The 23,792-nt window shown below is 45.7% G+C and overlaps 1 protein-coding gene across 4 annotated transcripts in view; it reads left to right on the forward strand.

Moving 5' to 3' along the window:
* Window positions 1–20,782, forward strand: part of CREBBP (CREB binding protein) — a 108,447-nt gene extending 87,665 nt beyond the window's left edge. Inside the window, exons 14-32 of one of the 4 annotated variants that reach the window (XM_063935024.1) lie at window positions 15–446; window positions 561–728; window positions 1,685–1,868; window positions 1,954–2,072; window positions 2,283–2,522; window positions 2,620–2,708; window positions 3,243–3,323; window positions 6,956–7,003; window positions 7,180–7,236; window positions 7,389–7,466; window positions 7,825–7,892; window positions 10,007–10,157; window positions 14,720–14,866; window positions 15,239–15,352; window positions 15,989–16,154; window positions 16,243–16,410; window positions 16,569–16,730; window positions 16,954–17,235; window positions 17,330–20,782. In XM_063935024.1, the coding sequence (XP_063791094.1) occupies window positions 15–446; window positions 561–728; window positions 1,685–1,868; window positions 1,954–2,072; window positions 2,283–2,522; window positions 2,620–2,708; window positions 3,243–3,323; window positions 6,956–7,003; window positions 7,180–7,236; window positions 7,389–7,466; window positions 7,825–7,892; window positions 10,007–10,157; window positions 14,720–14,866; window positions 15,239–15,352; window positions 15,989–16,154; window positions 16,243–16,410; window positions 16,569–16,730; window positions 16,954–17,235; window positions 17,330–19,438 (4,863 nt within the window). In that variant the 3' untranslated portion in view covers window positions 19,439–20,782. The remainder of the gene's footprint in view (window positions 1–14; window positions 447–560; window positions 729–1,684; window positions 1,869–1,953; window positions 2,073–2,282; window positions 2,523–2,619; window positions 2,709–3,242; window positions 3,324–6,955; window positions 7,004–7,179; window positions 7,237–7,388; window positions 7,467–7,824; window positions 7,893–10,006; window positions 10,158–14,719; window positions 14,867–15,238; window positions 15,353–15,988; window positions 16,155–16,242; window positions 16,411–16,568; window positions 16,731–16,953; window positions 17,236–17,329) is intronic. The other 3 variants (XM_063935025.1, XM_063935026.1, XM_063935027.1) reach the window with 3 other exon arrangements.
* Window positions 20,783–23,792: the final 3,010 nt, after the last annotated feature.

The following is a 23,792-nucleotide window of genomic DNA, read 5'->3' on the forward strand; positions in this document are numbered from 1 at the left end:
TTCTAATTGGTCAGCAGGGACAGGCACCCACTGCATCTCTGCCAATCAGCAACTCCATGAACCTGTTGGGTCCCCAAACCAGCCAGCTGCCACGCCCAGCTCTCTCCCAGTCTCCCCTCCATCAGAATCCTCCTCCTTCGGTCACCGCTTCAGCTGCCGGTATGCCTCCTGTCCAGCACCCGACACCCGCTGGGATGACGCCACCTCAGCCTGCCGCTCCTGCCCAGCCATCCACTCCGCTGCCCCCAGTCGGACAGACACCAGCTCCCACACCCGGCTCCGTCCCGAACTCTATGCAGACGCAGAGCACCCCGACAGTACAAGCTGCTGCCCAGGCTCAGCTCACTCCGCAGCCACCTACCCCAGTGCCCAGTCAGTCTGTGCCCACCCCACAGCCATCTCAGATACAACCCGCATCTGTCCATGCAGCAGCCCCAGGCACTCCAGTGAGTATATGATGTCTGTATTTAGTACCTGTATTCTTTTCCTGCATCTTGGCCAGTAAACTGTATTGGCATGAGTTTTACCCTGCGGGTGGCATAAACTCTATGTACCTTCAGTTATCCCAGGCAGCTGCAAGTGTTGACAACCGTGTGCCCACACCTGCCTCCGTGGCCAGTACAGACAACCAATCTGCCCCCGATCACCCAATGACAGATGTCAAGCAGGAGGTCAAAACTGATGAGCAGGAGCCTTGTGAGAACCAAGTGGAGCCCAACAAAACAGAGGTGAGGACCAACCTACACATAGATGTCCTTCAGGACTTGCGTACACTTAACTCTTTACATGCAAAATATTTACACAGGGCTTAAGGAAACTGCTAATTTGTTAATGGTGCACCTCATGTCATCTATCTGTTGCCCCTTCCCACTAGATTGTTAGCTCTTCAGAGCAGGGCCATCTTTCCTCTGGTTGTCAAAAAGAGGGCTTTGACACATTTCACTCGCAGCTCTCTCCTACTCAGCGACCATCTTTACTGCTTTTTCTCCTGCTGGTAAAGGCTCATCTCCATCTATGGCCTCCAGCCCCAAGTCGTACAATGATTACTCCCTCGCTGCTTACATATAAACTGTATTATGTCTTGAGAATTGTGGTGCTCTTTGTTACCTGTACTCCATTTTTGTTTATTTACTGTAATGCTAAGTTTGGTCTCCCTGTACTGTCCTTTGTACGGTGCTGCAAAACACTTGTGGCACCTTATAAATAAAATGTAATAATGATAATGGTGTTGATTACTTGTGGACACTACCCCCTGCCCTCACCACCACCTGCTGCTCATTGACCGCTAATATAACGCACTGATGCAGGATTCTCTACATCCGCCAAGCCTGGGTGAGAGGTTGAGACGGCTGGGGATGGGACAACTTATTGCTTATAAACTGCACATATCCAGTGAGGTTGCAATGTTTGCTCCACACCACCCATCCTAGCTCTCTGACTCTAGGACGAGCTTGGTCCTCCACTCGCTTTCTCCCCTGCCTGTCCAACATAGTGGACTGTCAGCAACAATCAGGTAACGGTGGGGTGTCATCCTGGGGAAGTGCTACATGGGGTGGATGGGGATTCCCATCAAGAGTAGTTTTATTTCAAACTGGATGATCTGTTTGGGGGGTGGGCTGTAACCATGGAGACGTTTTATTTATACCTTTATACAGTCCTCTGGTTCTTTTTGCTGCCAATATAGGTGGAAGAGGAGTTACCCACGCAAATAAAGGAAGCCCCATGTGAAGGCCCAGAGCCAAAACCGGAGCCAATGGAGGTCGAGGAAAATAAATCAGAGGTGAAAACGGAGCCCAAGGAAGAGGAGGAGAATTCTGGCAACAGTACTACCCCTCCGTCCACGTCGCCCTCCCAACCACGGAAGAAGAGTAAGTTGTGTTTAATCATGCATGATAGGTCATTCCCACGTCTTGTTAGTAGACATTAGCTGAGCCTGTCCAATTCCTCTTTCAGTTTTTAAGCCAGAGGAGCTACGCCAGGCCTTGATGCCTACCCTTGAAGCACTATATCGGCAGGATCCGGAGTCGTTGCCTTTCCGGCAGCCAGTTGATCCGCAGTTGCTAGGAATCCCTGTGAGTAGCCCTAATCTTCTGTTTGTATCTTTGCATATCAAAAGTCTGTTGTGTTGCCTGCTTTGGAGTTACACATGCACTTCTGAGGCTTCTTGATCTTATGTTGGTTTCAGACAGAATATATATAATTTTGCCCAGAAGTGTTCCTAGGCTTTAATGGGTGTGCACATGCGATCAATACCTGATACTACCCCTTCTCTTTTTATCTAGGATTACTTTGACATTGTGAAGACCCCCATGGACTTGTCCACTATCAAGCGGAAGCTCGATACAGGGCAGTACCAAGAGCCATGGCAGTATGTGGATGATGTATGGCTCATGTTTAACAATGCCTGGTTGTATAACCGCAAGACTTCCCGCGTTTACAAGTACTGCACCAAGCTTGCAGAGGTGTTTGAGCAAGAGATCGATCCTGTCATGCAGTCTCTGGGCTACTGCTGTGGCCGTAAGGTGAGCCATTACTATTGGCATCCTGTGGACTGGGCTTGGTTTGTAGTGGGAAGGTAAAGGGTAGCTGCCATATAAATCCTCCTTTTCTATCCTGCAGTTTGAGTTCTCACCGCAGACGTTATGCTGCTATGGGAAGCAGCTGTGTACAATCCCTCGGGACGCTGCCTACTTCAGCTATCAGAACAGGTGACCTTCATCTTTACCTCCTTCATGCTAGTGTCTGTAAAGGTGCAGGGTTACAAACCACTACTGTATAGATGTGTATTAGGATATTCTCTGTGGTTTGTGGCTCCGTTTTTGGCTAGTTGTCCTGCATTAAGGATAGTGTAGCAAGAGAGTATTTTGACAAGCAAAATAACTATTGCTTTGAAATAAATTAGACCCTAGACGAGAGCCACCAGAGGCATAATAGTGAAGTTATGTCCCAGCATTGGCCGATCATTGCAAACTGGCTGTAATGAAGCAAAATAACACAGTATGTACAAATACCATACATCCCTGATGAAGCCCTGCTAGAGTAAGAGTGAAACGCGTCGGAATTACTTTACAGAATCTTGCTGTTTTAATACAAGACACATTGCCAGAGAGTTTGGGCGTAGTCCACAATGACCCTTTTACATTTCTTCGTAGTCACCGTTCTGTCCGTTTGATATCCGATTAATGATCTTTGTATGTCTTGATCTAATGTTTCATCTTCTTTATCCATCAAATTTCTTTTAGGTATCACTTCTGTGAAAAGTGTTTCACAGAGATTCAGGGGGAAAATGTTACTTTAGGAGATGATCCTTCACAGCCTCAAACGTAAGTGCCTGAGCCTCCTAATTCGCTCTACAGTTAGGCTCCGTGTTTGGAAATAATAGTGGATAAATAGTTAACCCGTTATAGACCAATGATAGATGCTGGATAGTTACAGGGTGAGAGCTGGTGTAACAGATCAGTGATGGATTCTGCACAGCCAGAAGATAACGTCTCATGAATTAGATCAGGGATGCTTATTACAAGGGGCGCTCTGTAGAGAGCAGCCATCGACTCTAATATGATTGTTCATGCCATGTGTAGGTCCGTACTGATGGGCAGGTTTCCCAGCACTGCATGCACAGATCTAGGAGTAGTGATCCCTGTAAGACACTGCTGATTGTTTCTACTCCCTATACACAATAGACCAAAAGTACAGCAATATGCAGCCATAGTCCCATACTATCAGTGCAGACAGAGTGCTTTATAGTGACATTGCCAATCCTGTGGACATAGTGCAGGGAACACTCTGGGTTGGGTTAAAATTGTAGCTTTGTACGCTTAGTGGTGTATTCAATTGCTGTCGGAAGCTGCCGTCTTGTCGGAAAGACGACAGCTTTCAACAGATTTCGGTCGGAAGGGGTTCCAACCTATTCAAAAAGTGCAGAATAGTCGCCGATCCGCGTGCTTCTGACGGAAACGGGGCCAAATCCAACAGGTTTTGGCCCCCTTTCCGACAATCTCAATCCTACTTTAAAAAAGAGTCGGATTAAGGTGAGGAGACGGGGAGCGGGGATGAGAGGTACCTTGACGGCCGTTCCCCGGCCAGGCACCCCTCTCCCTGCAGCGCAGCACTGGGCGGCCGTGCTGTGCGGCTCCAGGAGCTCCCTTTGGTCTCACACACTGGTAGCTGCTGACAGCCGCACAGACACCGGCCAGATCCGACAGTCGGATTTGGCCACTCTGTTGAATAGGACAGGCATGTCCAAACTGCGGCCCTCCAGCTGTTGAGAAACTACACATCCCAGCATGCCCTGACACAGCTTTAGCATTCTCTGGCAGCTTCACAACAGCCGGAGGGCTGCAGTTTGGCCATTCCTGGGATAGGGGTTGTCGAATCCACTCCGACAAACGCATGTCGGAATGGATCCGACTCTTATTGAATATACCCCTTAGAGCAGGCCCTCCAGCTGTTGAGAAACTACACATCCCAGCATGCCCTGACACAGCTTTTGCATTCTCTGACAGCAAAACTGTCTCAGGGCATGCTGGGGTATGTAGTTTCACAACAGCTGGTGGGTCGCAGTTTGGACATGCCTGCCTTAGAGGAAAGCTGCTAAATTACTCTGGTAAAGTAACCACTTTTTTTCCAGATCTCTAGCTGTGATCAATATTGGCCGTTTTGTTTATTTTTGACCCATGTTAAAATGCGGTGATGGTCACATAGCATTCTACTATACATGCACTTGCTGGACTGCTGTGGCCTCATCTTGCTCTCAAAAAGCTCTGCGAGCTGCACTCTCACACGGGCCACGCTGCAATGCAGGACCCGATACTGGGCGGCTGGCCTGATGGTGTAGTGTACACAGTCCCAAAATAACCCAGGTGCCCTTTAGTAACCGGATACTGTATTGCTGACTAAGGGGTCTATTCATGAAACAGTGAAAAGTGTGGAGATGTTGCCCATGGCAACCAAATCAGCTGCTCTGTGTAATTTCATAGGATGCAAATTCTAAATGTTACTTTAATGCTGATTGGTTGCCATGGGCAACTTCTCCACTGGCTCACTTCTCCACTCTTATCAATGCTTCATGAGCAGACCCCTAAATGTCTGCAAGCATCTACTGCTCAGACCATGCACCCAACTGATAAAACAGATTTTTTTTTTCCTTCCACCTTCAGATTACTTTAACGGGTACCCTCCCTCCGACAAGCTCTTCTAAATATGCTGCTTCTTCATTCTGGCTGCCTGTCCAGCTGCTCTTACTTTATGCAGCGATATCACCCTGGCATGGCACAATGCCGGTCTTTTTACTTACAGTAGCTGCCTTTTGGGGTGTAGTATGGTGTGCCGGCGGATGGGCTCCCGGCGCCGGCATACCGACAGCTGGGCGAGCGCAAATGAGCCCCCTGCGGGCACGGCACACTATTTATTCTCCCTCCGGGAGGGGGGGGGGGGCGTGGACCCCCAAGAGGGAGAAAAGTTGTCAGTATGCCGGGTGTCGAGATTCCGGCGCTGGTATACTGTGTGCCGGGATCCCAACAGCTGCCAACCCGAGTACCACCCACCTTTTGTGTACCCCCATATTAACCTTTACTGGTGATCTCTCCCTAGTGACTGAGGGTTACAGCAACACTACAGTGCATCATCCACTTTCCTTTTAGTTAGAGTGATGATGTGTATGTGGTGCATAACCTAGAATGCCCCACTGTCCCACCATGTCATTAGTCACTGGAGTGGAGATCCATGGGTTTGGGTTACTCACCCGCAGCATGAAGTGCACATCTTCCTATAAGGCAAACCTATGTCCTATAGAGATGTTTTTGCCCCAGAAAGATCTGCCTGCTGGCCTTAAGGATGTAACTGCATTGCTCCTTACAGTGGGGAACGCAAAGATTACATGTTTGTTTGGGGCTTTGTTTGTTTTATTTTGTGTATGTGTGTGTGGGGGGGGGGGGTGTAGGAGGGGTTCAGGGTTTCCTTTTAAATGCACCGCCTTTAGATTCCTTTAATTCCTAGTCTTGTACATTCCCTCCCCCTAGTGATGCTGCATAGATTTTTCATTTCTCGTTGCCTCCTGATCCTCCTCGGCGATAGGTTCAGGCAGAGATGTTTTGTTGCCTAGAGACATGAATCATTACTGGTACTTTGATGGATTTTGTGCCCAATGCAGACTGCAGAGCTGGTGTTCACCGAATAGCTAAAATAAACCACCACGCCCTGTACACAGGCAAAGAAAGCAGTATATGTAGAGGAGGGATGGGAATGCTTCTAAGTTCAGTAGTCGTAGGTTCCTTTTCACAGGTAGTTTTAGGTAAGCAATGCATTCGTTTTTATGGTGCATTAAAAGGACAAGAAGTTATTGTGTGGTAAACAAAATAGCGCCCTCTGTGTGGTGATTGCGAAGTTCTCTAGCATCCATAAGGGATATTGGGGAGACTTGGTACGATGGGGTATAGACAGGGTCCAAAGGAGCCGGTGCACTTTAAATTTCTTTACTGGGTTTTTGCAGGCTCCTCCCCTCTATGCCCCCACCCACAGGCAGTTTAGAAAATAAGTGCCCTCAGGATAGGATGCACATCTCTGCAGCTCCAGAGTCTTCTTCAGTTTCTTTAAAACTGATATTATTTTCGGTCTCACCTTTGCCATATCAGCCTGGTAAAATTTGCAATTAGCTTGATGAGTAAATAAAAAAAAAAAAAAAAAAATATATATATATATATATATCTATATATATATATATATGTGTGTATTTACTAAGAACTGTCTTTTTGCATTTTCAATTTCCATCCCAGTGATTTCATTTTGACCCTGTTATGTTTGTGTGTGGTCTTTACCCACTTGTGCTGGAACTCTGCATGGTGGGGGTGGGGGGGACCCTTACAAACTTGTATGCGCTTTTGTGTTGTGAAATCACTAATCCTTCCTCCAACTTACTGGGGGAGGGCTTTAACCTCGGCATGACGGTGTATTTCAGACTGATGGACGAGAAAAATGGAAGGCGATGCTTTCAGCTGAACAAAATGTAAATATATGCTTCCTCGTTACGTGGGAATACGTGATGTGTCTTCGGTGTGCCCCCTCCCGTCCCAGGCTGTGTCAGCAGCATGCAGCTAACACAGCCCTCTCCTTGATCCCAGAAGGGGAGATGGAGAGCCAAGAAACGTGTCGTCATTAATGCTAGTCTTCCCTTTCCTTTAGGACAATTTGCAAAGATCAGTTTGAGAAAAAGAAGAATGATATGCTGGATCCTGAGCCGTAAGTTGCAAGGCCTTCGTTGTGTTCGGTTTTCCTCAATGCTCCTCCCCCCTCGTTAGTGTTATCCTGTCCGGTTCTGTTTTGTTAGTAATGTACTAGGTTGTTCTCCCCACAATACAACGTTTACAACTGGCATCCTCTTTGTCCACCAGGTTTGTGGATTGTAAGGAGTGCGGACGGAAGATGCATCAGATCTGTGTGCTACATTTTGACATAATTTGGCCGTCAGGGTGAGTTCCAAGCCTCCGAGGGATCTCTCTTGCTGCAGCACCTGTATACATGGATCGTTTTCTTGCGTTTTTGCTATATTCATCTATTTTTATTCAAACTTTGTAGAGGAGTTCTTCCAACTTGCTGAATGAAATAGCTGTCCTCTTCCATTGTGAAATAACGCCCAATAGTAATTTGAGGATTATGTTTTTAAATGAAAAAAATAATAATAATTATAGTGATTGAATACATAAGATTACACATCCAAATATATTAGGTTAGCAAATAACAGACATGTATAAGTGTAACATTTTGGGGCCGGAGGATCGTGATGGTTTTATTTTGTCTTTCGCTAACAGCCCCTTTACCTCCTTACAGATTTGTCTGTGATAACTGCTTAAAGAAAACTGGACGGACACGTAAAGAAAATAAATTCTGTGCAAAGAGTGAGTGGCTTTGGTTATATTTATGCAAATGAGGCAGATGTGCCGTTCTCTCAGCATGTTGGAATTCTAAGCAGTGCGCTTCTTAGCGAGCATATCATCCTCTGGTATCTGCTGTGGCTGTGCAGGCCACAAGAATTCACTTACATGGATCACTTGCAGTAGATGTGTTCATTCCATGGCTGGCATACAGCAGTAGCCCTTTGTAAATGGAAGCCTAGATCTTTGGTACTCACTGTTTAATTTCCCAGAATCCCTCTGGGCCATGCTGCTGCCATGGGTTGTGCAGAGGGCACAAGAGCTGGGCATTCAAAAGGGCAACTTTGCGTGCTGATGCTCTTCCCGTCTCCAGCCTTTTTCGGTTTCCAGCTTTCACCATTCAAAGCCCCAAACAACAAGATAAAATGAACACAGAACCTCAACATTCCAAATAGAACTCCACACTGCGTGTAAGGGTTGGAGGGCATTGTCCCCCAGGTGGAGTTGGAACAATGGATGTAACAGTGAGTACCAAAACGCCTATTTTGTCCTTTATCCAAACTGGAAAACCGTGCTACCCTGGGGACTTTCCAAAGCTTGCTCCAAGGGGGTTACACTCAGACCTAGTTGAACGCAATGTTTACACCCAATAATAAAAACCCTGGGCTTGACAACCTTCAACAGTAATCTTGGGAACCATGTGCACAGAGGACCGGTTGACTACCGGTGATCTCTGATCCGGAAGAGTGAGTAGAAGAACATTTGATTCTGTAACTGGTTCCGGAACAAGCCTGCTGAACAGTGGACACTAGTTGTAGCTTGTTCTGACGCAAGCCAGTCTCGGCTCTGCACTTGGTGTTCCAGCAGAGTATTTATTGGTCATCCTAACACGTGAAACCTAATCCAGATAGATAGTGTGCTATCTACATATAGCAGGACCAGCTGTCCCAGTGGCCCAAAACGTTCTTACTCTGGCAATGGGAAGTAAGCAACATCTTAGTACCTACAGGAAAAGCACCTAATGCTGAAAGCCATCTCGTAGGAAGGACACTGTCCAGGTCACGTAGATAATTAAACCGTCTCCACAAGTTACAGCAGAGAAATCTGAAGAAGGGGAAAAAAATCCAGTGGTTCCCAAACATTTTTGAATCACTGCGCCATAGGATGTCAGAGTTTTTTTGACGGCACTCCTAAACCAAATGGTTCTTATTGAGAAATTTTGAAAGAGAAACAAAACAAGTAAAATGTGTTTATACGACATCCTTAGGTTCGTTTATGTGGTTAGGGACAGGATTCACTTCTTTTTGTCCGCATTTTTTTATGATTGGCAGCCGCAAGCACTGGTTTTTCTACTACATTGACCATAAATTTTAATTGGTCCTGGACCACCAATCCAAGGCCCACAATTTGGGAGGCACTGATTTAAGCATTCTTGGTACCGTAGGCATACAAGGAACCAAAAACTACCCTAAAAAGAAAACAATCAAAGGCCACCTTCCAAGACAGAAACACAGATTAGGATAATGGGAATCTTCATTGTTTGTAACCAAACCACATAACCCGTCCACACCCCACAGAGCTTTGTGCAGAAACAGGCTCCCACGCCTCAGCCAAATTCAAGTGTCTCAAAAAATAGCTGTCACTGTTCTGTGAAATCCCAAAGATAAGAGTTCCCAGGTACAAAAGAACCCGGGACAGATAATTTCCCTGTCCCTGAACTCGGCCTTCTGGGGTCTGCAAGGATCACCAAAGAAACAGAAATTTGTTTTTTTACAGCTTGGATAAAAGACACAACGCGTTTCACTGCTCAGCTAGCAGTTTCATCAGATGCAAGTAGCTTCCACATTTGCTTTTTTGTTATTAGTCTGATTAAGAAAAGCGTACAGATGTCTTCCTCTGCTGCAGCTAGATCTGTCCTTGGTCTTATAATGATGTTTAGTGTGTACTTTTACGTCATAATTTGTAATCCTTCATTCTATACGCACCAGTAGGTGTTACAGTGAAGAGGTGTTTTCCTCTCCATCTCTTCCTTCATTCTTAGTATTGTTTTGTTGGTGCCCCACTTGTGTGTATTTTTGGTTGCTCCAATATCTCCTGGAGTCTTATAAGTCGTTCTCACTTGCTTATCCACTTACCAGGGCTTCAAACAACTAGACTAGGAAATCACCTGGAGGATCGCGTTAACAAGTTCCTTCGGCGGCAGAACCATCCGGAGGCGGGCGAGGTCTCAGTCAGGGTGGTTGCCAGTTCGGATAAGATGGTGGAAGTCAAGTCTGGCATGAAATCCAGGTAGGATTCCAAACTGTATGAAAAATATGAGAAATGATCTACCCTTAATATTGTTCTAACTTGCTTTTTGTGTATCTTGGCAAATGCAGTCTGTCGCTTTTTAAAGCTTAGGACAGCTTTCCTATATTCTATCTATCTCTATATCTATCGATCTCTATCTCTCTATCTCTCTCTCTCTCTCTCTCTCTCTCTCTATATATATATATATATATATATATATATATATAATATATATATACATATATATATATACATATATATATATATATATATATATATATATATATATATATATATATATATATATATATATATATATATATATATAAACAACATGCAGGTCCGGCTCTCCCATTAAACAGTCCAATAGCGCTGGGTGCCTCCACAGTTATTGGGATATACAGAGCTTATGGTGCGGCACTCCAAGCGACGTAACAAAGAAACACTTACATCTGTGGTGAAGACAACGTTTCAATGCTTTTACTTGTGCATTTTCATCAGGTCAAGTGAACAAAACCAAAGTGCTTACCTAAATAGTGTGTGCAGACGCCATCACCACGCTTCCGGAACACAGGCACACACCTGGTCCGTCGTCGGTTTTGTTCACTTGACCTGATGAAAATGCACAAGTAAAAGCATTGAAACGTTGTCTTCACTACAGATGTAAGTGTTTCTTTGTTACGTCGCTTGGAGTGCCGCACCATAAGCTCTGTATATATATGTTCAGACAACGCCGACAAGGTAGACGCCAATACACCCCAACTGACACTGGGTCCTCAGCATCCGCGTCAGATACTGAACACTCCGACAATCGGCGACCTAGAAACACTACTTTTTTAGGACAAACGGCCGGTGCCGACCTACCCCCAAGCGGGGGACGCGCAGACCACACCCTAGGAAGGGGGGGGGATATGTGGAGAAGGTGTCGAGACAAAAACAAGAACTAGTCTTTAATCTGTCATCTAAACCCCTAGATGAGTCAACCGTGAGCCTACTCTCACTGGGCCTCTCTTTTGTACCCACTTGTCCCCATAAACCATTTGACACAGCCATAGATATGTACAAGTTCGGACGCAAGTTGAGGTTACGCGAACATTTTGGGGACTCAGGTGATAACAACAGATCGCCTTTCCGCCCACCATCCACGTATGACCCTCCTTCCTCCAATCCAAGTATTAGAACCTATATCCGCCTTGTAGAACAGGATCTCCATACCGGTACACCTACTAAGACCTTTGACAACCTATCTAGACAGGAAAGACAGGCACTTGAGACACTAAGAAAAGACACCTCCTTAGTTATCAGACCTGCAGACAAAGGGGGAGCAATTGTTGTACAAGATTGGGTTGACTACAACAATGAGATCTGTAGACAACTATCCGACACCACTACTTATTCACACTGTGACACAAACCCAATACCAAATTTCAAACGCAGCGTAGACTCCATACTACAACAAAGCCTTGAAGCCAAGTGGATTGACAAGCAGACCTTTGACTACCTGACGGTCGCTCACCCCGTATGTCCTATTATCTATATGTTGCCCAAAGTCCATAAAGCACTCTCAAACCCACCGGGTAGGCCGATCATATCGGCACGACACTCATTGTTGCAACCACTGGCAATATATATGGACTCTTTTTTGCAACAAATAGTGCAACAGAATGATAGCTATATACGGGACACCATGGACTTTCTCACTAAACTCTCCTGTACACCACGAATAACTGGGGACATCCGGCTTGCAACTATGGACGTATGTTCGCTCTACACAATTATCCCACACGAAGACGGTCTACAAGCATTAAAGAATGCTCTTACAGCGGATCCCCCAGCGAATACACCAATTGACTTTATCATCCAACTGGCTGAGGCAGTCCTGAAGCTCAACCACTTCTCCTATTTAGACAAGTACTATATACAGCGCTCTGGGACCGCTATGGGTTCAAACTTGGCACCAGCGTACGCCAATATCTACATGGCGGCATACGAGAATAGATACATCTTGCCAGTCTTTGGAGAACATATCCTGATGTATAAACGCTTTATTGACGATATTTTCATCCTGTGGACAGGTACCACAGATAGTTTTCACCAGATGGTAAAGACACTAAATGGACTAGAAAATCCGGTAAGGTTCACTTCACAGATCGACGATCATCAGATCAACTTTTTGGATATCAGTCACTATAAAAGAGGGAGCGATCAGTACCTCGCTATACCGAAAACCTACTGATAGGAATACCCTTCTGTTATCCACTAGCCAACATCCACCAGCACTCAAAGAACATCTACCCATCTCACAATTTTTGAGGGTCATGAGGAATAACACCGATGCCACCCAGATGGAACTACAGCTGCAGGAGATGTCGAAGAGATTCCATGAACGTGGCTACACCAGTGGATGCATACGACGCTGCCTGAAGAAAGCACGTGCAAAATTCCAAACCCCTGACACACCAAGATGTACTGAGCAGACACCTGACCGCATGGTATTTACCACAACTTTTGATGCACATTCAAATAAGATCAGTAGTGCCCTGCGGAAAAGATGGCCAATTATCTCTTCTGATACCCAACTCAAGATGAAAAACACTAAACCACCCATGATGGCATACAGAAAAGCGCCTAATCTCAAACAGTTGCTATTAAGACCCACAGGATGCCCAATTGCACCGATTAGGACAACCTGGCTACAGGAGCAGAAGCCAGGTTGCTTCAAATGTAGCGGCTGTACCACATGTATTAGTATGCTCACTGGCCCCACTTTCCCCCACCCACACACGGGACGTCTCATCAAGATTAAGTATAAACTTCATTGTCTCATGGACCACGTCATCTATATACTTACCTGTCCCTGTGGATTTTACTATGTCGGTATGACTGCCAGGCGTTTTCGTGACAGGATGGCGAACCATAGAACGACCATTCACCAGGCGATTACTTCCAAAACATTAGACCAACCAGTACCGAGACATTTCTTGTTACACCAACATCAAGTATCCAATCTTCGGTGCAAAATAATTGATTGGGTTCCCCCTCCTGCACGGGGGGGTGACCGTGTTTTGGCACTTAAAAAGAAAGAGAGCTATTGGATTCACCGTCTGGACACTATCTCCCCACGAGGGATGAATGAAAACAATCCCCTCTCTATATTCCTCAAGTAGTGTAAAAGTCCTGTATCACTACTGAGTAGTATGTATTACATACCGATGTGCAGGAGGACAAATAGGCATGACATTATCTGCTGGGGACTATCTTCATAAGTGGGCCTATAATTTTAACCCCCTATGAACGGTATGATGATCTCGTGCTTCCATTATCACCTAATGGGTGTGGGATAGTGACATCATTAAAAGGTGTCAGTTACCAAGATGGGACACACTGTTATCATTGCATTCAATGTCCCGTTTTAAGACCGTCTGACCCTGCAGGAATTCGTTGTTCTATTCTAATCAATATGACTGTTAAAAACATTGTGTTTATATTATCATGTTTAGTCTGTTTAATTATGACCCCACTCGGTTTGCACATGTACATTATATGTATATATTAGAATATATTGTCTTACCTCCGGGATTACTAAGAGCAACAACCAGGTCTCCGATATGCCCCATCAGTATACTGGTTGATATGTGACCAGCATACTGTTTTTGTTTACAGATGCAGTTTTAGGAATGCACAGCAACGTCACCAAGGTTACTGCTACTTCCGGTATCACCGGGAGTTATTGAGTGGTGACACGACGTTGCTATAGTTACCTCTGACACTGTGTACTTGGCGTGATGCGGTGTGAGCACGCCCAGCGGCGTTACCATGGTTACCGCTACCTCCGGTATAACCGGAAGTGATGTAGCGGCTTTGATTATGCACGATAGCTATATAAGTTTAAATTCATCCATGTCTGTTACACGATCATCACTACTACAACAATGGGAACTCTACCGCATCTCCCACTAGTAGTTAAGCACTGTTGAAGCACCTTGTTGCTACATTCGTGGACGGACGCAGACGCAACGTCACTTCCGGTTCGGACCGGAAGTGACACAACCGGACTCGTCCGGCCCATTAGAATTAACTAATTTACATATGGGCATATATAGGGGACCTGGGAGGCATATTGCAGTGCTCCTGGTTCCTTGTTTACTACTTTGATGACGCTGTGACTATGTTGGACTACTTTCTAATTTGCAACTACCTTGAAAAAGGTCCCAGCAAGGGACCGAAACGTTGGTGAGCCCTTTCAATTTCTGTTTGTTATGGACTTTTAAGGAACCATTATTATTTTTTGAATAAATTTTTTGGCATTTATTAAGCAAGTCTGGAGAGTGCTATCTGTCTTCCACTCTGGTGGATGTACTCTGTATTGTATATGTATGTATATGTGTGTGTGTGTGTGTGTGTATATATATATATATATATATATATATATATATATATATATATATATATATATATATATAAAATCTCCATCTCCAGAATGGTGGTTGCGGTGTTAGAAGTGCTGGAGCTGTATTTGCTCATCATGTAGCCATTGTCTCGACCTCTCGCTTTCCTTCCAGGTTTGTAGACACGGGCGAGATGCCGGATTCCTTCCCGTACCGCACGAAGGCTCTGTTCGCCTTTGAGGAGATTGATGGGGTGGATGTGTGCTTCTTTGGTATGCACGTGCAAGAATATGGGTCAGAGTGCCCGCTTCCCAACACCAGGTGACCTGTCAGCCATAGTCCAGGCTTGTTTGTTCTTGATAGAATGTGTGTGAAACTAAACTTAAATATGGCATTCCAGTGTGGTGCATTAGTTACAGGAGTTAAGACCTATGGACCGATTGTAATTTACATTCATAGGCATATTGCCGTCCCTAATGTAGTTTTACTGATCCAAGAGGGCCTTGAGTTGACCCAAAGAGGTTTACTGTATAGATAGATGGTGAGTTCTGTGGGCTTAATCAGTATTCATGAGACTGCATCCTATTAACGCCAAAATTAGAGACCTTGCGGCACAATAGGACTGTGTGTGTTTATTTTTATTTCCTTTTGTTAATACCGTTCACATGGAGACTGTTTTATCTTGTTCTATAGACGTGTATACATCTCGTACCTGGACAGTATTCACTTCTTCCGGCCGCGTAGCCTCCGAACAGCCGTTTACCATGAAATACTCATTGGGTACTTGGAATACGTGAAGAAACTTGGGTAAATCCTCTGCTGTATTTGTACATGTCTGTGTGGAGAGGTTTAATGGCTGTTGGTAATTATCTGAAATGGATGCATCAAATGTAAATGTAAGATAGAGAAGCAGCATTAATTCTGTAGCTATGGGGGGATTTCAATTGACGGCAGGTAATCTGAAAAACCCTGCAGCGCGAGGGTTTTCCTGCAGCCGCAGGGTTTAGCTATTGAATTGCAGGACTAAAAATGGGAAATCACTGCAGCTTTTTGTTTTGTTTTTCTCGCAAACTCCAGAGCAAGTCTAATTCTTTTCTAAAATCGTTAATGTAGTTTATTCCCCCGCAGAGGCAGCGGTTGGGAGAACTACATCTCCCAGCAGCCCCCTTCCCACTGTAACTATATGGAGGGGAAACCACAAAACCGTAGATTTTTTTTTGGGGGGGGGGGGGGGGGGGGGGTTCTACACTGCTGGGTTTTCTGCGCTGAAAACCACGTGACCATTTTTAAATTTGGATGCCGTGGGTATTCAAAATTAATTGCAAGGTTTTTTACCTCCCTTCCTATTAAATTCCCCCCTTAGTGTTTATTTAAAGTGGAGTAACCAAGACTTTGATTCAGCATTTTTTTATATTTTATTTCGGAATTATTTGTCCTCCTCAGCTACGTAACAGGACACATTTGGGCCTGCCCTCCAAGTGAAGGAGACGATTACATCTTTCACTGTCACCCAGCCGACCAGAAGATCCCCAAACCGAAACGTTTACAGGAGTGGTACAAGAAGATGCTGGACAAAGCCTTTGCGGAGCGTATTATACATGACTATAAGGTACGTTGCGATGGTGGTTATGGAGTGGGAAAACAAAATAATCCTAGATCTACTAACGTAGTCTCCTCTTTGCCTTTGCTTTGTACAGGACATATTTAAGCAGGCCACAGAGGATCGGCTTACCAGTGCCAAGGAGCTTCCATATTTTGAAGGGGACTTTTGGCCTAATGTGCTGGAAGAAGGTATAAAGGAATTAGAGCAGGAGGAAGAGGAGCGGAAAAAGGAGGAGAGCACAGCAGCGTGTGAGATCCCTGAGGTGAGTGTTCCCTTACCGATTCACATGAGGGATTCCTTGAATGTGCTAGTTAAGGAGAAAATGCGTATTGGCATGCTTAGAAATGGTTGTGATTGGACGGCGGTCACTTGCAAACAAGTCAAAAGGACGCTCAGAGGTTGACTATGGTCTATTTGCAGGGCTGCCCGGGAGACATCAAAAATGCCAAGAAAAAGAACAACAAAAAGACCAACAAGAATAAAAGCAGCATGAGTCGGTCCAACAAGAAGAAAACCAGCATGCCCAACGTGTGCAATGATCTGAGCCAGAAACTCTATGCCACCATGGAGAAGCATAAAGAGGTATGGTGCTTAGTGTCCATGTAAGAAAGTGCTATGTTCCTTCCTGTGGTCTCATTGTTTGGTCTGTAGCTGTTGTCTTACTTGTCTTATCTGGTGCCACGGCGAAGTTTATCGGCTTCTCTTTGTAAACCGAACTAACATCCTACATATTTGTTCTGTGTTTACATATTTCTTTTTCCTCCAAATGTTGCTTATTTACTTACATTTACCTTTTTCTTCACAGGTGTTTTTTGTGATACACTTCTATGCAGGGCCAGTGATCAACTCCCTCCCACCTATAGTGGACCCAGATCCCATGCTTAGCTGTGACTTGATGGACGGGCGAGATGCGTTTCTGACACTGGCCAGGGATAAGCACTGGGAGTTCTCCTCATTGCGCCGCTCCAAGTGGTCCACACTGTGCATGCTGGTGGAACTGCACACCCAGGGCCAGGACAGATTTGTCTACACCTGCAACGAATGCAAGCATCACGTGGAGACTCGCTGGCACTGTACTGTGTGTGAGGTGAGCGGGGAAGAAGTCTACGATCTGCGTGTAATGCTATGGGTTCTGCCGCTCCATTGTGTAAACGTTTTCCGTTTGTCTCTGTCTCTTTCAGGATTATGATCTGTGTGTGAACTGCTACAACACCAAGAGCCACGAGCACAAGATGGTGAAGTGGGGTCTGGGACTGGACGACGAGAGCAACAGCCAGGGAGAGGCGCAGTCCAAGAGTCCGCAGGAGTCGCGCCGACTGAGCATCCAACGCTGTATCCAGTCTCTGGTGCACGCCTGCCAGTGTCGCAATGCCAACTGCTCGCTGCCCTCATGCCAGAAAATGAAGCGGGTCGTGCAGCACACGAAGGGATGCAAGCGCAAAACCAATGGAGGATGTCCCGTCTGCAAGCAGCTCATTGCCCTGTGCTGCTACCATGCAAAACACTGCCAGGAGAACAAGTGCCCGGTCCCTTTTTGTCTGAACATCAAGCAGAAGCTACGGCAGCAGCAGATTCAACACAGATTGCAGCAGGCGCAGCTCATGAGGCGGCGTATTGCTACCATGAACACACGTACAGCTCCTCAACAGCCTCTGCCCTCCCCTACCCCTGCCACTCCTGGAACACCCACGCAACAACCCAGTACCCCACAGACTCCACAGCCTGCACCTCAGCCTTCCCCAGGAGGCATGGCCTCTCCAGGCTTCCCCAGTGTGACTAGGACTCAGCCCCCCAACGTGGCATCCCAGGGAAAGCCAACCAGTACACTGCCTGTTGTTTCTCCCTCTCAGTCCACTGTACAGCCACCGCCAGCTGCTGTTGCAGCTGCCCGCCAGATAGAACTGGAGGCACAGCAGCAGCAGCAGCTCTATCGAGTTACCAACATCGAAAGTATGACTAGTGTGCGCCCAGGCATAGTAAGTCCAACCGTAGGACCCGTAAGTGCTTTGCCGCAAATGAATATGAATGTGCCACGCCCAGGTCCAATTGCTGCCCCACCTATCATGGCCGGCATGCAGCCAGGGCAGTGGTCTACGGCTCCAATGCCTCAGCAGACGCCAATGCAGCAGAGTATACCGCGGCCAGTGATGCAGATGGCTGCAGCCCAGCAAGCGGTGGCGGGGCCTCGACTGCAAGGCGTTCCACAGCAGCAGGCCCGAACCATATCACCTAATGCTTTGCAAGACCTCTTACGTACCCTAAAGTCCCCCAGCTCTCCTCAGCAGCAGCAACAGGTGCTTAATATCCTGAAGTCCAACCCTCAGTTGATGGCTGCTTTTATCAAGCAAAGGACTGCCAAATATGTGGCGAGCCAGCCAGGCATGCAGCCACAACAGGCGCCCCAGCAGCCACCACAACAGCAGGGCATGCACCCACAGCCTGGCCTGCAGACCATGAGCCCCATGCAGGTCGGGGTGCAACGGCCCACTGTTCCTCAGCAACAGCCGGGGATGAATCCGCAGACCCAGGGCATCAGTCTCATGAATCCAGCTCACAATCCCAGCTTAGCGAATATGAACCCACAATATCGAGAAATGCTGCGGAGGCAGATAATGCAACAGCAGCAGCAGCAAAGTGGAGCAGGCATGGCCGGTGGGATGCCAGCCCATGGGCAGTTCCAGCAGCCGCAAGGAGGATATCCACAGTCGCAGGCGTTACAGCAGCAGCGCATGCAGCAGCATCTCTCCATACAAAGTGGAGCCATGGGGCAGATCTCGCAAATGGCCCAGCAAGGACTGGGCACAGATGGGGCACCTCCGACCATCCAGCAAGCATTGCAACAACGACTTCAACAGCAGCTCAAGCAGCAGATTGCTTCCTCTGGCCAGCCCAACCCCATGAGTCCTCAGCAGCATCTCCTGACTGGCCAGCCCCCTTCCACGCATCTTGCCCCAGGCCAACAAATTGCAACTTCCCTCAGCAATCAGGTGCGCTCGCCTGCCCCCGTCCAGTCACCCCGCCCTCAGTCGCAGCCTCCACATTCCAGCCCCTCACCCCGTGTACAGCCGCAGCCCTCTCCTCACCACGTGTCTCCACAGACGGGCTCGCCTCACCCAGGCCTGGCAGCCTCTATGGGCACCTCCTTAGACCAGGGTCACCTGGGTAACCCAGAACAGAGCGCCATGCTTCCACAGCTGAATCCTCCCAACCGTGGCGCCCTAACAAATGACTTGTCTCTTGTTGGAGATACTTCAGGGGATACCTTGGAAAAGTTTGTTGAGGGATTGTAGCATCCACAGAATGCCAGTGAACTTGGAGTACTGCAATGGTGGATGGAGAAGGGGCTCACTCCCCCAACGCCTCCACTTTTCTCCCCACTTTGTTATATATAAATATAAATATATAAATATCTATCCCTCCCATTCCTTCCACCCTTCAATGGACGTTATTTTATTTCTTATGTTTGCCTACTCATTGCTGGTCTGCACATCAGGGACACAGGGTCACAGTCTGGACTGAGACCACCGCCCATTTGCCAGATTTCAGACCCCTGCACTGTCAGAGGGGGGTTGGCAAAGCGTTGCTGAGCACCGCCGTCACCCTTTTCTAGCATGGTCAGTGGCTGCTCGGACTTTCAACACAACTGAAGATTTTGTGTTTCTGGGGTTTTCTTTTCTCCTTTTTAAGCTATCCGGATGGCCAAAATCCATACCTCCCTCCCCTTGTTGGGTTGCTATGAATTTCCACCATCGGTCTGTAATGCAATAGGCCAGGCAGCGATAGAGGAACTTACCCTCTCTTCCATCCTCACTTTGTGAGGAGCACGCCTCCTTCTCTGCCAGGCGGGTGCAGTATTGCTTCTGGCAGTGAAGGGGTGAACTCTTAATTACGCTAATATGTGTGTAATTATTTACATTTTCTTCATTTTCGAGGACTGTCTTATTGGGTATTTTTCTCCTGCAGATACAGAGCCTAAAACAAAGTAGGGGAGGGGGTGTCTTTTTTTGCCACTTGTAATTACATCTGTCCTTTCCAAACTAGGAGGAGGTTCCTTTTTTTCTCCATATATGTTAACATGGAGTTCTGGGATGGTATTTCTGTGGATCACTTTTTCCATCTCTCCAAAAAAAACAAACCCCAGACTACCGAAAGCTCTTCCACCAAAATCTTCCCAGCAAAATCCCCCTACCCTGTTCAGAGGGGTGAAGCCGTGCAATCTGATTTTCATTAGCCTACCCCCTCCTAATTATTATTTTTTTTTGTATTGGCTGGGGCATGAAATGGAAAATGGCTCCCACGAACTTTGGAACTACCACGAAATCGAGGGGGGCGGGGGACAAAAAGCAAACGACAAATAAAAAAACCACAAGCAATCAAAAGTGTAAATCATGCCGGTCCTTACCAGTTATACAGAGAGGGGTGGGCAAACGCAAAAAAAGACTGAATCATTGTACAGAACGGTAGAAGGCGCGACAAAACCCGGGAGCATTTCTTAACCTATATGACATTGTTAACTGCTATACTGTCAGAGGGGGCAGGCAATCTTTCTATGACCCTCTGGCAGGAAAGTGGTGGGAATTCTGTCTTGACAGCAGCTATTTTCATGCTGAGTAAAAGTGTATATGGTATTAAAACTTCAGTGTTCTGGGTTTTTTTCATTTTATTTTTTTGGTTTGTTTATGAAAAAATGCTGTTTTTAACATTGTACGCTGGACTATGCATGTATTTTTTTTAACTGTATATAAAGTATTGCTTAAAATTGATATAAATTACTGACCTTTTTACCATGTAGTTCATTCCTTAAAGCCCCTAGACTACCTAGAACCTCGTAGCTTTATTGGACCGTAATCCTGACTGGAATGGATCATAATGGTTGAAAGGCGGGTTTCTAGTTGACTTGCAACCACTTTCCTAGAAAAGGAAGGTTTGATACTGGTCTGTAGTTGGTAATTCAGTTGGGGTCTAATTAGATTTTAACATTTTCTAGTGTATGGAACCGCAGTCATGTACGGAGCCGCGGAGGAGACGTGCTCAGTCAGCTTGTGCATCTCATAGGTGGAAACCATCGTCACAAAGCTCCATAGTGACATTTCTGAGAACATTCCAACTTGTTTCTCAGTGTACTTATTACAATACACAATGCAGGCGAACATTGTGTGACTTATCCAGTATGCATGAGATGCAACCCGCTCAATCCTCCTGGTGATAGCCGTTCCTGTTATATTGTCATAAACGAACAAGTGGTTCAGCCAATGGAAATGACGTGCTCCACCCCAGGTTGTAGACTGGGATAGCTGTATGCACACTGGGTAAAAACGTATAACCCACTTTAGGCACTGAAGTGTGCTATATCAGTGCTGACTTGGGAAGGTTTTTGTGTCCTTTTATGTCAAATGTCCATGTGGCTTACCTGTTAGTCTGCTGTACTTTCGTTCTCATTACTCTTACACCCATTGTCATCCTCAGCTAATGTACGACATTGGAAGTAGATGTGCAGCACAAGCAGCTTTTGTGCCTGTGTATTCCGCTTTCTCACTATTGCAATCATTAGAAATTCCATCCATGGCAACTGCTATAAGGTGGGGTAGCCTGCCTTCTAAAATACAAAAAGCCCTGGGATGGTACATTATATAATGCAGCTCCGCTGTGTCTAGTCTTGCCTCTAAGCATAGGCAGGTCGAGCAGTCTTTTGCTTACCGCCGTCTCATTGATCCTGACGAAGCACCGTTCTGAGGCTGCAAGCCGTGAATGAGGCTGGATAGCGCCGGGGGGCTGATCTGGCTGTGAAATGAAATTGCACACCTGGTGATAGAGGGCGCACAGTCGTTGTAATAAAGAAATATTTGAGTCTAAAGTAGAAGCAGCCTTATCTAGAACTCTGCAATTACTCTTGAAGAGTGGGGTGGGGGTGTATTCCATTCAACTTTATTGTTCAGAAACAAAACTGGGTAAGACGCAGTAACCTCTACATTCTGAGTTAAGTGCTGCAATCTGTGTTTTTCCCAGTGCGTTATGAACTGTTAACCAGGCGGACAATATAACAGGCAGAATATTCCTTCTACCTATAGACAGCCCTCTTGTGCCTCAAAGATTAAAGATAAGTCAAAATCGGAGAACCTTACAATAACTATTGTTAGAATCGTTCGTCGGCCGAAATGCTGGATGAACTCGGACATTTTTTTAGGGACAATCATTTACATGGCTAAACTATGCCTGTAAATGATTGCCCCTTTAAAAAAAAGTCTGAGTTCGGCCACCGAAGGAAGGATCCGTAAGGTTTAGAGCTTGGTAGGGATGAACACAATTATTGATGCGGCACCCACACAAATTATACTTTTATTTTTTTTACAGGGGTCTATGAATTTCCTGAAAATAGGATTCGTTTGGCTTTATGTCCCATGTCAGGAGTAATAAGAAATCTACCTAAAATAGCCAGTTTTTTATTTATTTTTTTAAATAAAACGAAAAGCAAATGTGTTTATATATTTTTTTCCATGTACCCACCTGCAAAAAATACCTTGCACTTCTCCCTTTGACATTAGCCCACCCTTGCAAAATGTAAATAGATGAAATTCTACACACAGTTTTGCACTTGGAATTTCTAAAAAAAAAAATATATTTTTTTTATGCATGTGAATGAAACAAAATCTGTAGGTAGCTCAACATTGTGTTCCATTTTCAAAAAGTCAATCTATAAAATAGAGGTATCCCTGTGATTATGCAATTTCTTTTATTACCAAATTCTGAGTCTACAAATACAATATAACACAAAGCAAAGTAAGTCTGTTGGCGGAAAGGTGTCTCAAAATACTGTTCTTGGCACAGCAATTGCAAATCAAACTGAACAAAAGTAAGAAAAGTCCTTCAAATGTTGGGTAGGTTTTCTTCCACCACAGGGAGAGGTTCCCTTGGCAAGAAAGGTGCTTTGAAAGTGAGTAAGGCAATCTTGAAAATGATTTACCATCTTACCGGCAGCCAGTGGAGGCAGTAGATTATGGGGTATATGCAATTGCGGTCGAATTCCCGAAATTGTCGAATTTCGGGTCATTTTCGACCAAAAAAAAAAATCGCCTATGCAATTCAGTGCTTTCCGACCAAAAAACGGACTTTCAAAATTCGACTTTTTGAAATTCGAATTTTTGCAAATTCGACTTTTCTGCAATGATACAAGTGCTGCAATTCGACCAAAGCATATTCAATTCAAGTTTGGAAATTCGACAGCAGGGCTTTTAGACAGCAAATTCGTCATTTTCAATCCGCCACACTTTGGAGGGTGAAAACAAATAAAAAAATTTTAAACATGTTTTTTTTTGTGTTTTTTTTTCTGGGAATAGAAGATCTATTTATATTAGAAGGGATTAGGTACTTTTTTTTTTTTTTTTGGAGGCACAAATATTATTTATATATTTTTTAAAATATTATTTTTTTTTTTTTTTTATGCTGGAACGGTAAAATCATAAAAAAAAATGGCGTGGGGTCCCCCCTCCAAAGCATAACCAGCCTCGGGCTCTTCGAGCTGGTCCTGGTTCTAAAAATGCGGGGGGAAAATTGACAGGGGATCCCCCGTATTTTTAAAACCAGCTCCGGGCTCTGCGCCTGGTGCTGGTGCCAAAAATACGGGGGACAAAAAGAGTAGGGGTCCCC

The sequence above is a fragment of the Pseudophryne corroboree genome, chromosome 7, assembly GCF_028390025.1.
Source record: "Pseudophryne corroboree isolate aPseCor3 chromosome 7, aPseCor3.hap2, whole genome shotgun sequence".
Classification (NCBI taxonomy): domain Eukaryota; kingdom Metazoa; phylum Chordata; class Amphibia; order Anura; family Myobatrachidae; genus Pseudophryne; species Pseudophryne corroboree.